The sequence below is a fragment of the Phyllobates terribilis genome, unplaced genomic scaffold (assembly GCF_046119375.1).
Source record: "Phyllobates terribilis strain yellow unplaced genomic scaffold, ASM4611937v1 Scaffold_5__5_contigs__length_657084704, whole genome shotgun sequence".
In the NCBI taxonomy this organism is placed as follows: domain Eukaryota; kingdom Metazoa; phylum Chordata; class Amphibia; order Anura; family Dendrobatidae; genus Phyllobates; species Phyllobates terribilis.
The window spans coordinates 519,481,756-519,496,863 of record NW_027362765.1 but is presented as its reverse complement, the minus strand read 5'-3'; the positions used below and the strand labels follow the sequence as shown (position 1 = coordinate 519,496,863).

Sequence of the window (15,108 nt, the reverse complement as noted above, 5' to 3'; positions counted from 1 at the left end):
TGGGGAGAAAAAAAGAAAAGCAGTTAGATAGTGTTAGGGAAAGATACTGAATTTTCTTCAAAAACACATTTTCATCAAATTTTTTGTCAAAGCCAAATACCAGTAAGTATCAAAAATAGAGCATCATTATTTAAAACTGCAATGTCAAAAGCACGATAAAAACACACCGAAAAACACACTGAAAAACACACTGAAAAACACACTGAAAAAATGCAAGTAGCCTAATTTACCTAATTAGTTCAGAAATGGTACAGAAAAGCTACATTATTAACTAACCAAAAGCACATCATGGGAAAGTAGCCTAAGGGATGAAGCAGCTTCACTCTCAGTTGAAACATAACCCTGTTGGTGATTCAGATGACCATTTGTGGCCTTACTTAACTATATTCAATGCTAATAGTTGTGTTTTTTTTTATTATTACTATGTAGATAGCATTTACTAGAATGCTTAAACTTTGTTCCAAATTTCTCCACAAGGTAGCTTGGATGCTGTGACTGCAAATGAATCCATAAGTGAAAGTTCTGACCCACATGGTGAACGAGTAAGGAGAGCTGCAACTTCAAGGACAGAAAGAATCTGGCCTGGTGGAGTCATCCCTTATATTATACAAGGCAATTTTACTGGTTTGTGGATTTTCCACCTTGAAAATTATATTCAGTTCGCCCTATTCTGATGATAATTGTATTTCATATTTATTTTGGCATGTACATAAATTGGAAGGGTAGAATCTAAGACCCTGAGTAGACTTAAAGGGAATCTGTCAGCAGGTTTTTGCTATATAATTTGATGGGAGCATAACATAGGGTAAGTGAGCCTGATTCCAGTGATGTGTCATTTACTGGGCTGTTTGGTGTAGTTTTGATTGAATCCTTTTTTATCTTATGTAGATGTAGCAGAGCTAAGCCTTCTGGGTTGTGTATTACCCCACCCACACCCCTGATTGGCAGCTTTCAGTGTACACTGTGAATTGTCAACAAGCTGCCAATCAGTGGTGGGGGCGGGGTTACACAGTTTAGCCTGACTGCCTGGTACGTGAGATGTAGTCCGACAGTGATAATCACCTGCTGATTAGAATACTGATTGTATTGAAACTATAACACATAGCCTAATAAGTGACACATGCCTGGAATCAGTCTCTTGTACCCTGTATTATGGTGGTGTCAGATTAAATATAAAAAAACTGCTGACAGATTCCCTTTAACACAAATCAATGTTGAATATATTTTTATGGTGTTACGTTTACATTTCACTTGTTTAATGGTTTTGTGTTACAGGCCATCAGAGAGCAATATTTAAACAAGCTATGAGACACTGGGAAAGATATACCTGTGTTACATTTATAGAAAGAACAGATGAGGAAAGTTATATTGTCTTCACTTACAGAACATGTGGGTAAGTATAAGGGCTGAAAGGCACCGGAGATTCTAAAACCGTCTCATTTCCACCTTCTGCATTATTGACATTCGTTTCATCTATGGAACAAGGCTGGACGAATATCTTCATTATTAGTGTTCTCCTAACACCTAATAAAACATGCAACTTTATGACAACTGTAGAATGTTTTTGATAGCTTCAATGTTTTTATTGTACATATGATAATGAGAAACTTTGTAAGATCTCTAATATTACAGAGAATTTGGTTTCTCCACTTGGATTGTTCCTTCATCCCCAATTCATGGATAAAAACTGTAAGATCTGTATTCTGTGAAGACAGATGTTCACATTACTGAGATGTGAGATGTCAGTTGGCGTTCATAAGATTTTATAGAGAGGAGGGAGGAGCTAGAGGCTGACACATACATTCTGCTGCAAGTTCTCCTAAAATAACATTTCCGGTTCTCCGTAGAATATTATGAGCACCAACTGTCATCTATTTCAGTAATGGGAAAATCTATTCACTGAAGACAGATTTTACCTGTGATTTTAGAATTTCGAGAATGAATGATCAGTTAAGAAGGAGAAAGTAGCGGATTTCTCACAAACAATATATATTACAATGTTTCTTATTTTCACTTGTGTTGATTTATGAAAAAAATAATAAAATGACGGTTACTCTTTAGACATTGGTTACGAATTGTGGCTGAACAGAAAAGAGACAAAAAAAAAACAACTAATCAATAAGAATGGTCTGGACAAAAATGATGGTACCGCTAGAAAAGATTGAAAATCATTTAACATGTCATGTCCTTATGGCCAAATTAAGATGTGTTCTGTATTTAGCAAATTAAAGTGTGTCCTGTATTTAGCATCATAGGTGTCTACAAACTGGTAATCAGTCAGTCTGTATATTTACAGGGTGAAAAGTAGTCACTGTGCTGTTTGGTATCATGGTATGTACATCACAGAAAATGGACCAAAATAAGGAACAAAGAGAGTAGTCTCAGGAGATTAGTAATACATTTATAGACAAACATGTTAAAGGTAAAAACAATAAGACCATCTCCAAACAGCTTGATGTTTATGTTACTACAGTTGCACATATTATTTTGCTCTTGCCTGGCCGCAAGAGCAAAATTGATGACAATTTGTATGGATGAACAATACGAATGGTAACCAAAGTGCCCAGAACAACTTCCAAAGAGATTAGATGTCAACTCCAATCAAGGTACTGTATATCAGTGTGAGATCGCATTATCTGACACTGTCTTGGCCAAAGTGTACTTAATGGAAGATGACCGAGGAGGAAACCACTGTTAAAAGTAGAGTTGAAACCAGAAGTTTACATACACTATATAAAAAGACACATATGCATGTTTTTCTCAATATCTGACATGAAATCAGAATAAACCTTTCCTGTTTTAGATCAATTAGAATTACCATAATTTTTAATATTTTCCAAATGACAGAATAATGAGAGAGAGAATGTTTTAAGGCATTTTTTTTACTTACTGCAAAGTCAAAAGTTTCCATACATTTCATTACTATTTGGTACCATTGCCCTTAAACTGAATGACTTGGGTCAAACATTTGGGATCTCCTTCCACAAGCTTCTCACAATAGTTGGTTGGAATTTGGGCCCATTCCTCCTGACAAAATTAGTGTAACTGATCCAGGTTTGTAGGTTGCCTTGCTCGCACCTGTCTTTTCAGCTTTGCCTATAAATTTTCAATAGGATTGAGATCAGGGCTTTGTGATGGCCACTCCAAAACCTTGACTTTGTTATCCTTAAGCCACTTTGTTACCATTTTGGCAGTATACTTCGGGTTATTGTCCATTTGGAAGACCCATTTCCGCCCAAGCTTTAACTTCCTGTCTGATGTCTTGAGATGTTGCTTCAGTATTGCCACATAATCTTCTTTTCTCATGATGCCATCGATTTTGTGAAGTGCACCAGTACCTCCTGCAGCAAAACAACCCCACAACATAATGCTGCCACCCCCGTGTTTCACAGTTGGGATGGTGTTCTTAGGCTTCCAAGCTTCTCCCTTTTTCCTCCAAACGTAACGATGGTCATTATGCCCAAAAAGTTCAATTTTAGTTTCATCAGACCGCAGGACATGTCTCCAAAAATTAAGGTCTGTGTTCCTGTGTGCATTTGCAAACATTAATCTGGCTTTTTTATGTTTCTTTTGGAGTAATGGCTTCTTCCTGGCAGAGTGGCCTTTCAGCCCATGTTGATACAGTACTCGTTTGACTGTGGCTATTGACACAATCTTACCAGCTTCCGCCATCGTCTTCACAAGGTCTTTTGCTTTTGTCCTTGGGTTGATATGCACATGTCAGACCAAAGCACGTTCATCTCTGGGACACAGATCCCGTTTCCTTCCTGAGTGGTATGATGGCTTGACATTCCCATCTTGTTTGTACTTGCATATAATTGTTTGTACAGATGAACGAGGCACTTCAGTTATCTTGAAATTTTTCCCAACGATGAGCCAGACATGTGCAAGTCCATAATTCTCTTCCTGATATCTTGGCTAATTTCTTTAGATTTTTCCATGATGCTACACAAAGAAGCCGTGTGTTTCAGGTGTGCATTAAAATACATCCACAGGTATGTCTCTAATTAACTCAGATGTTGCAACAAAAAAAACAGAAGCTTCCAAACACATGACATCCTCATATAGGCAGTCCAGAATTGTTTAAAGGCATAATAATATTGGTGTATGTAAACTTTAGACTTTGGAGTAGGTAATTTAAAATGACTTAAAACATTCTCTCTCTAATTATTCTGGCGTTTGGCAAATATTAAAAATTATGGTAATCCTAAATGAGCTAAAACAAGAAAGGTTAATTTTGATTTCATGTCAGATATTGAGAAAAACATGCATATGTGTCTTTTTATATAGTGTATGCAGAGTTCTGGTTTCAACTGTAGAGCATAAAAAAACGATACTTGAATTTACCAAAATGCATATTGATAAGCCACAAAACTTCTGGGAGAATATCCTTTGGACAGATGAGGCAAAACTGCCGCTTTTTGGCAAGTCACTTCAGCTCTATGTTCACAGACGCAAAACTGAAGCAAGCAAAGAAAAGAATATTATACCGACTTTGAAACATGGTGGAGCCTTACTTATCTTTTGGAGCTGATTTGCTGCATCTGGCACAGGGTGTCTTGAATCTGTGCAGAGTAAAACTGAAATCTCAAGACTATCAAGGCATTCTGGAGTGAAATGTGCTGCCCAGTGTCAGAAACCTGGGTCTGAGTCGCAGGTCATGGGTCCTCCAACAGGATAATGACTCAAGACACAGCTAAAACATCCAAGAATGGCTCGGAGAAAAGCATTGGACTCATCTGAAGTTGCTTCTATGAGTCCCTGATCTAAATCCTATTGAACATTTTCAGAAGGAGGTGCAACCTGTAGTCTGGAGAAGACTCCTTCACACCTGAGACAGCTGGAGCAGTTTGCTCATGAGGAGTGGCCCAAAATACTTGTGGGCAGGTCCAAAAGTCTCATTGAGAGTTACAGGAATCGTTTGATTGCAGTGATTGCATCAAAAGGTTTTGCAACAAAATATTAAGTTAAGGGAACCATCATTTTTGTCCTGCCCATTTTCATTAGTTTATTTTTTGTTAATTCAATTCAAAAGCAATTTCTGATTCTCATTAGTTGATATTCAGTAAATGTAAACTGAAAATTACTTTTGTCAATTTCAAATTATTTCCATGACCATTGTGGGTTTTTCTTACTTTACCTGAGCAATTTTGTCCATGCATGTATTTTTCAGTGGAATGCCATGTAAAGTTCATACATTTTTTGTTTTTCAATATTCCTATAATTGGTAATCTCAATCAATTTCAGTGAATAGAATTTGAGATGGAAATATTTTTTACATTAAAAATATGTGTACTAGAGTGTAGAGATGGTTTATTATCATAAATATGACCTATAAGGTAGTTCTGTTTTGGTCTCATAATAGAAATTTTTTTTGTAATCAAAATACTTTAAGCAAAATTTATTTTTTTATTGGGGGGATAAAACCAAATTTTGTTTTGGGGATATTGTCATGTTGAACATGATTCATAAATTTGCCTAACTCATAGGTTCATGTACAGTTTTCTAGGAAAAGAGTTCATAGAATTTGTAATTGATTTGTTAAAATTTGTATTCATTCTGCCTTTAGGAGTCTTGTAGGAGGTCCTATCAGTGATTGACCGCTTTCCTGCCAATATCAGAGCGTTTCCTGCCCACTAACCCCATAAGACCAGAACTTGAAGGGAGTCTTTTACCCCCAAAACCCAGTTTAAACTGCTTATACAGTCATACAGGGGACTCGACCAGTATAAAAATCATCTTTGTAGTATAGTTTTCACTTACTTAGTTTTTCAGAGAAAAGAGGGGATCCGCCCTTCAAGGACAGGAAACCTTCAAGATAAAAAGGGCGGCGCCTCTCTCCACCTCAGTGGTTTCCTGACCTTGATGGGGGACCTTCCTTCTCGTCGTCGGCGACAGCAGCAAGTTCATCTTACCGGGGCCGGTCGGTTGTGGCCGGGCACAGTCTCTGCTGCGGCTGGTCCCATGGGTCCTGGAAGCGCCGCAGAGGGCGCCGACATGTGGTCTCCCCGCGTGCGGGCAGGGGTTTGCGGCACCTACACAGCATGGTAGCCGGCAAACCCCGTGTCCTGGATGTGATGTCACGGGGCGTGACCGGAAGTGACGAAACCGGAAGTCGCGCCCCGATGACGCGCGGCGGGACCTCTGACCCCCAGATGTAATTTTCGGGGGAGCTACCGGAAGCTGTGGGGACTCCGGCCGGTGATCTCCCTGGCACAATGAGGGTACTTAAGGGTAGATCACCGGCCAGGCAGGGGCGCAGTGTACCATAATGGCCTCACAGCAGCTTTCCCCACCGCATCAGCAGCAAGAGCAGCAGTCCATGCTGCAGCTGCAGCAGCCCGAGGAGATGTAGCAGCCGCAGCAGCCTTGGTGCCAGAGGTGCACCCAGGAGCAGCGTCCACCGCAGAGCAGGAGCAGTGGGTGTTCTGGGAGAAGCAGCACCAAGGATTCAAGATCCAGCCGGCATAGCTCCTGCAGGATCGATGATTCCGCGGTCTCCCGAGGAGAAGTATCGGATACCGTCCTGCCTCCCATTCCGGTACCCTGTCTTTATCTACTGGGTGGTGAGTGAGCTACGTGAAAGTCGACATATTAATGTAGACTTTTTCCTGTTTTGTCTCTCTCTCTCCCTCTCCTTCCTCCTTTATATGGTCAGGATGTTCTTAAGAAATGTACGGAGAAATCCAAGGACAGAGTATGTGCGCTGTGTGAACGGAGTCTGACTAAAGACTGGCCCAAAAAATTATGCCCACCATGTATTGAGGAAACCATTTCGGCGGAGGAAACCCCGGATTTTTCTCCAAATCTAAAAACCCTTATTAGGTCTGAGACCAGGTTAAGAACAACGAGTCACAGGACTCCATTCTGGCCTCTCTACCAGTATTGAAAGGAGCGGCGGCCTTCTTATCGGACTCCTCTGCGGATTCCGCCAGATTAGCATCAAGATCTGCGGCCCTGACTAATGCCGGCCATAGAGCAGTCTGGCTGAAATGTTGCCCGGGGGATATACAAACGAAAGGAAAGCTATGTTTTCTTCCGTGTGAAGGAGATTTTCTTTTCGGTGCCTCTCTTGACACAATTCTGGAGAAAGCAGGTGACAACAGAAAAGGATTTCCTAAATCTTCCTTCTCAACTTTTAAGCAGTCCTTTCGGAGGAAGAAATTTGGCCGCAGAAGGATGTCCACAGAACAATCTATATGGGAGGATCGTTCCAGGAAAGGGAAAGGGTTTTTGTTCGGCGGGCCCTCCCAGAATAGTCGCAAACTGCCAAAATAACACTCTCTTTCCCAGGCTGGAAGGAAGAGAGAGAGCCTCCCTCCCACCTGGGATAATCTCTTCCAGAAAGTGGATCCTCAATTTAGTAAAATCCAGGTTTAAAACTGGAATTTCTGAAGAACCCACCAGAGAAATTTATTCCGACTGCCTTAAGATCCTCTCTACCAGAACAGCAGGCACTGGAGGAAGAGATTTCAGGTCTCCTGCAAAAGAACATCTTGCTGGAGGTATCACCACAAGAGGAAAGAAGAGGGTTCTGTTCCCCCTTATTCCTTATAAAGAAGCCGGACAATTCATACAGAGTCATCCTCAACTTGAAAGGCCTAAACAAATTCCTGAACATTCCATCATTCAAGATGGAAACAATAAAATCAACTATAAGCCTTCTGTTTCTCGGCTGCTACATGGCAGTGTTTGACCTAAAGGATGCGTATTACCATGTGCCAATCCATCACGACTTTCAATAATACCTCAGAGTAGCCGTAACTGTACAGGGAGTCGTCAAGCACTTCCAGTACAGAGCGCTTCCCTTGGGCCTAGCAGTGGCGCCCCGCATATTCACAAAACTTATAGCGGAGGTTACGGCTCATCTCAGGGAGGAAAACAGATTGATCATTCCGTACCTGAACGACTTCCTAATAGTGGGCAAAACTTACGACCACTGCTTGGCCCAAGTGGATCAGGTGTGCACCATCTTAAAAAACTTAGGATGGTGTTTAAACCTAGAAAAATCAAGACTGATCCCGCATACAACTCTGGATTCGGTTCGACAGGAATGCCGCCTGCCCGAGCAGAAAAGAGAGAAAATAAAAAATTTAGTTTTGACAGCCATAACAGACCCAGTAATGACTCTCAGGGGGGCCATGTCTCTGTTGGGGTCCCTCACCTCCTGCATCCCAGCAGTATGCTGGGCCCAATTTCATTCAAGAGAATTACAATGGGACGTCCTAAAGAACGAAATCGTCCTCAGGGGACATCTGGAGGGCAGATTAACACTCCCTCAAAATGTAATTCAGTCACTGTATTGGTGGTTAGAGACAAACACGTTCCAGACAGGCGTTCCCTGGGTTCCCCAATTTACCAGAGTGATTACTACGGATGCCAGCCCCAGGGGGTGGGGGGGTGCACCTAGACAACCACCCGATACAGGGGACTTGGTCAGAGGAGGAGAGTCTGGAGTCTTCCAACATGTGGGAACTACAAGCAGTAGAGAAGGCACTAATCAGCTTCTTACCCCTTCTACGAGGACATCACATAAAAATTCTGTCCGACAACCAGGTCACGGTGGCATATATGAACCACCGTGGGGAACTCACTCAAAATCACTAATGCAGGTTGCGGGGAGGACATTTTCTCTAGTGGAAGGAAAAGCTCTTTCTTTAAAGGCCCTTCATATCAGAGGAGAGGAAAACACGAAGGCAGATTTTCTAAGTCGCAGGCCATTATTGCAAGGAGAATGGACTCTAAATCACTCAGTCTTCTGCCAGCTAGTGGCCATGTGGGGGTCTCCAGAGGTCGACCTGTTTGCGACTCGTCAGAACAGCAAGTTAAAAAAGTTCTGCTCACTGAATCCCACAGAAAACCCTTTAGTAGTAGATGCCTTCCAGTGTAGATGGGATTTCAGTCTGGCCTATGCCTTTCCCCCAACGTGCCGAATTCCAGCAGTGTTGATGACGATCCGGGGAGGATCAGGCTCGAGTGGTCCTCATAGTCCCCTTCTGGCCCAAGAGACCATGGTTCTTTTGGCTAAGGAGCATGTCAATCAGGAACCCATGGATTCTACAAGAGATTCCCGACCTTCTTGAGCAAGGTCCTATATTCCATCCTCAGGTGAAAGGATTGCACTTAGCGGCCTGGAACTTGAGAGGTCGTTGCTAAAGGGTCGGGGTTTCTCATCGAATCTAGTTACTACTCTTCTAGGTAGTAGGAAACCAATCACTACTAAAATTTACAGTAGAGTCTGGAAGAAGTTCTTGTCATCTCAGTGATTCTCCCTGTGGGGGGGGGGGATTCCCATAACGGCCATTTTGGAATTTCTTCAAAGAGGGCTGGAAAAAGGCCTAGCGGTTAGCACCTTAAAGGTCCAAATCTCTGCCTTAGGGGCCTTGTATAATTATAATCTGGCCGGTAACAAATGGATTTCCAGGTTCGTGAGGGCATGCAGTAGAGCCGATCCAGCCCCTATAATAAGGGTCCCTTCTTTGGATTTAAACTTAGTGCTGTACGCATTAACAGGTTCTCCCTTTGAGCCCCTTAGCTCAGGGTCCATAAAATTACTCACCCTAAAAACGATAATTCTTGTGGCCTTAACATCAGCACGGAGGGTTAGTGAGTTACAGGCTTTATCTGCAGATCCACCTATTACCTTAGTGCTAGACGATAGGGTAGTTTTGAGACCAGACCCTGCTTTCCTACCTAAGATCGTTTCTAAGTTTCATATGTCTCAGGAGATAGCCCTACCATCCTTCTGTCCTGAACCAAAAAATAGCAAGGAGGAAAGATTTCATACCTTGGATGTCAGGAGATGCATTATACATTATTTAGCATCCACAAGCTCATGGAGGAAGGATAGGGCTCTATTTGTCTCCTTTCAGGGCTCCCGAAAGGGATCAAAGGTTTCAAAAGGTACTCTATCCAGGTGGATCCGGGAAGCCATCACGATGGCCTATACGGGATCAGGCAGAGATCCTCCTAACAATCTGAAGGCCCACTCTACACGGGGCATGACTGCTTCCTGGGCAGAAAGCGCGGACGTGCCCATTGAGCAAATATGTAAGGCGGCCACATGGTCATCTTCGTCCACTTTCAATAATCACTATAGACTTTACCTTTCTGCCTCCTCTGATCTCACATTTGGGAGAAGGGTTCTGCAGGCTGTGGTCCCTCCCTTACATACCTAGTTCTCTGTAATTCTCTCGTTGTGCCGTCATGGGTGACAGAAAAACACTTATATTACTTACCGGTAATGTGTTTTTTCGGAACCCATGACGGCACCTTTACATTCCCTCCCTATCACTATGGTGTTCACCTTCCGGTTGGTGGGTGTTGAGTATTCACATGGATGAAATTCGTTTATGGTTAATAAAATTATGTGCTCTAACCGGAGAGTCCTCTCATGCTCTGTAATCCAGAGAGAGGCGCCGCCCTTTTTATCTTGAAGGTTTCCTGTCCTTGAAGGGCGGATTCCCTCTCTCATTGTGCCGTCATGGGTTCCGAAAAAACACATTACCGGTAAGTAATATACGTGTTTCTTATGCAAATGAGGGAGCTCTGGCACACCAAGGGCTCAGTGCACTATTCTGCCCTCCCAATTGCCATGCCGCGCACCTCCCTTATATTGATTGACACACAGTACTCGCTTGAATTGACACAAAACTCCAGCCTTGCATGTGTGCACTAACACTGCAGGAGCCCATAAGTTGGCCACACAGTGACAGTTTAGGTATGTTCCCATCCCTCTCTGTCTGCAGTGGCCACTTGCTACTCTCCCTTGTATCTTTGTAGCAAGTGGTCATTGCATAATCTCTTGGCTCATACAGTGTCAATGCACATGGGCTGGGCTGACAATTCAATTCAGGCAGCTCTCGCACTGGGCAAGCGAATGCTGTCTGTCAATCAATATAAGGGGCGGATGGTGATGGCATAATTGAGAGGGCGGAAGAGTGCACTGAGCCCTTGGCCACATCAAGGGTGCATCATTGCTCCCTCATTTGCATAAGAAATGAAATGATTTTTCTGAAAAACTAAGCAAATGAAAACTACACTACATGGTTTTTATAGCGGCTAAGTTCCTTACATGACTAAATAAGTACCTACGCCAAAAATTCCTCAATCCACAATCAGTACTGCCAAAAGAAGCATAAAGCTGACAAGAACACTTAAAGATATGAGACTTCTTTGCAAAGGGCTAAAAAATATCTGTATTACAGAGTATTAAAAAATATATAAAGACAATATCACAATGAATCAACAAGAATGGGGGATACAAATGCAGGAAAAAATGAAGTGGGTACACGCACATTTTACAATGAAATGCTTCGTCCAGGGGGTTCATTGCGAAACTCGCGTTGAGTGTGGTGGGTCCCTGGTCTTATACACTGCAGGTAACATTACCTTTACTATTGGTTCCATATGTGTGATTTTTACCCTGTTAATAAGTATTGCGTTATGCAGGATCGCTGTTGTGACTTGCTCACACATTATGTAGCATTATTTTGATTTGCTATTTCTAATATATGATGTGACACTACGTCTCTATTTTCTGATACGATACATTATTGTACTTAATTGACCTCATATTGACTATACATACGTTATATTACCCAGGGGTGTACCCACTTCCGTTTTCCTGCATTTGCAGCACAGTGTGCCATGTTCCCTTCATTCAGATGCATTAACCCAGTGTTTCCCAAACTCCAGTCCTCTCGGCCCCCAACAGATCTTGCTTTCAGGATTTCCTTCGTATGTCACAGGTGATGGAATTATTATCAAGGCATCAGAAATTGCCACAGGTTCCAATACTTAGTACATCCTTAAAACATGATCTGCTGGGGGCCATGAGGAGTGGCGTTTGGGAAACACTGCATTAACCATACACTTTTGGTGCTGTCGTGCTGGCACAGCAGTTATTCATTTGTCATCGCCTGCATTCATAATTAGTTCCATTTCCATAAAATTATAAATAATAATATTGTTGTCACTAATCAGTCTTGTTGCCGGGAATTAGCAACATGTTCAATCAGCAAAACAAACATAAATTAATTAGTCATTGTTGATTTCCTTGTAACAACATTGGACAATTTTATCGGTTGTATTTTGGTTACAATTTTGTGCAGCTACTGGTTTTCTGTGATATATTGTCAGTTATACAGGACAAGACATAAATAATTTTCTACATTTTGTGCTTTAGTTTCATTGTATAACTGTTTTTAAAATTTTTTAAGCTGCTGTTCATATGTAGGTCGACGAGGAGGAGGTCCTCAGGCTATATCCATAGGAAAGAACTGTGATAAGTTTGGCATTGTGGTCCATGAACTGGGGCACGTGATTGGATTTTGGCATGAACATACTCGTCCAGACAGAGATGAACATGTGACAATTGTAAGGGAAAATATACAGCAAGGTGAGGGAACATAAGAATATTCTGAGCAACATGGTCCGTGTACTTATCCTCGCTGCAAAAAATACAGATTTGGGCTTGAAGTGGAAACATCAAGGATCATCAAAAGCTCAGCTGCCAAGTGGTGGCTACACAAGGTTACAAAATTGGATCACCAAGGCCTTGAAGGATGTAAAATTTGCCTGCTCTCCTTTACAAACTCAGCACCAGACTTGTTCTTTTAAAGCTTAGCGAGTTTAGTTGTTATGGCTGGGGCAGCCCGATACTAGCCTGGTCCTGCTGAGCATTGGATACAGAGGTGTAAAGCACCCCATTTCAGACCATGGTACAAATCAAAGGAAAGTTTTGCTAATATTATTTTTTTCTAAATAAAAAGCAGTACGAAAGACATAGAAAAAAAATATACCATATATTTTTTTTTTTGTTAATGCTTGTTAGGCAGCCATTTTTTTCGAATAGCTGTAAATTGCACTTAGACTGTGGACCATAATAGTCTGGAGATGTTCACTTTTATTGGAACGTTTTCTAGGCATATTAGGTAATCTGTGCAGAGGTCATTGTGCGGCGGTGAGGTGGAGATAATGAGCTATTGTGAATGGTGGATCCTGTGTTATCGATATACAGTCATGGCCGATATTGAAATTGTTCCAGAAAATGAAGTATTTCTCCTAGAAAATTATTGCAATTACATGTTTTGTTATACACATTTATTTCCTTTCTGTGTATTGGAACAACACAAAAAACAGAGGGGAAAAATGGACAAAATTTCACACAAAACCCCAAAAATGGGGCGAATATTAATATTTGGTTGTACACCCTATGGAATAAATAACTTTAATCAGTTGCTTCCTATAACAATCAACAAGCTTCTTTCACCTCTCAACTGGAATTTTGGACCACTATTCTTTTGAAAACTGCGCCAGGTCTCTCATATTTGATGGGTGCCATCTCCCAACAGCAATTTTAAGATCTCTCCACGGGGGTTCAATGGGATTTAGATCCAGAATTATTGTTGCTGGTCACTTCAGAAATCTCCAGCGCTTTGTTTACATCCATTTCTGGGTGCTTCAAGAAGTATGTTTGCTGTAATTGTCCTGCTGGAAGACCTATGACCTAGGATGAAAACCCAGCTTTCTGACACTGGGCACTACATTGTGACCCAAATACCTTTGGTAATCTTCAAATTTCACGATGCCTTACACACAGTCAAGGCACCAGTGCCAGAGGTAGCAAAACAACCCCAAAACATCTTTGAACCTCCACCATATTTGATTGTAGGTACTGTGTCCTTTTCTTTGTAGACCTTATTCCGTTTTCAGTAAACAGAATGATGTGCTTTACCAAAAAGCTCCATCTTGGTCTCATGTGTCCACAAGATGTTTTCCCAGAAGGATTTTGGCTTACTCGCATACATTTTGGTAAACTGCAGTCCTTGCTTTTTTATGTCTTTGTCAGCAGTGGGATTCTCCTCTGTCTGCTGCTATAGGGTTTAATTTTGTTCAAATGTCGATGGATAGCTCGCACTGACACTGATTCACCCTGAGCCTGCAGGACAGCTTGAATTTGCCATGGTGCCATGGGTTGTAAACTTTTTGATTATGTTGCACACCGTGGACAAAGGAACATCAAGATTTCTGGAGATGGACTTGTAACCTTGAGATTGTTGATATTTTTCTACAATTTTGGTCCTCAAGTCCTCTTCTCCTCTTTCTGTTCTCCATGCTTAGTGTGGCACATACAGACACCCAATGCAAATGTTGAGTCAACTTCTCCCCTTTTTATCTGGTTTCAGGTGTGATTTTCATATTGCTCCCATCTGTTACTTGCCACAGGTAAGTTTGAAAGAGGATCACATGCTTGAAACAAAGTTGTTTACTCACAATTTTGGTATTGGTGGCAACAATTTTGTCCAGACCATTTTTGGGGTTTTGTGTGAAATTATGTCCAATTTGCCCCTTTTCTCTGTTTTTTGTGGTGTTCCAATACACACAAAGAAAATAAACATGTGCATAACAAAACATTTGTAATTGCAATAATTTTCTTGAAGAAATACTTCATTTTCTGGAACAATTTCAAGGGTGCCAACACTTTCAGCCATGACTGTATATATTTGGATATCTATGGAAGATTAACACAAACATATTCATGAAAAATATGTTTAAACTTAATTTAAAGAATAGGCCAACTTGTAATGTCTCATTCTCTTACTCATAGTCTGAATGAAGCTGCTATGGCAGATGAAAAGCATAGTGACAACTATAAAGTTTAGTGGATGACTATTATTGGTCAGGAGCATTTGTGCCTAAATCCTTAGGTTTTGAGTAGAAGCTGGCTATTTGCTCACGTCTTTTAAGCTCTGGTGAACTCACTGAGTTTTTGAAGTAGAAGATGCTTCAAAAAATGCTGGTGTTTCCTGATAGTTTTTCCAACGGCTTTGGCGACTGGCATTTTTTCCCTTGGCTTTTCATGTTATTTTTACTTTTGTTTTCCAGTTGTTGTTCTTTCACTCCATTAAATAATTTTTTTAAGCAATAACAATGGCACAACGCTCCAAAAAATATGTGGGTGTTTTCCATGCATCGTTTATGGTTTCTCATTAACTTGTATTGTAAAGTTCAGAAGGTTTACTGAGCAGAAAATGCTATTTTAATGGACATGTAGCATAACTACTTTTAATCACTTGGCAAATTTAGAAACCTGAAGAGGTTAAA

The 15,108-nt window shown here is 41.3% G+C and overlaps 1 protein-coding gene across 3 annotated transcripts in view; it reads left to right on the top strand.

Annotated features, from left to right (window-relative positions):
- The window catches only part of TLL2 (tolloid like 2), a 324,249-nt gene that overhangs the window by 217,590 nt on the left and 91,551 nt on the right, over positions 1-15,108 (top strand). The window contains exons 4-6 of one of the 3 annotated variants that reach the window (XM_073685707.1): positions 478-624; positions 1,276-1,393; positions 12,222-12,400. In XM_073685707.1, coding sequence (XP_073541808.1) covers positions 478-624; positions 1,276-1,393; positions 12,222-12,400 — 444 coding nt within the window. Of the gene's footprint in view, positions 1-477; positions 625-1,275; positions 1,394-12,221; positions 12,401-15,108 lie in introns of those variants that run through there. The other 2 variants (XM_073685708.1, XM_073685709.1) reach the window with 2 other exon arrangements.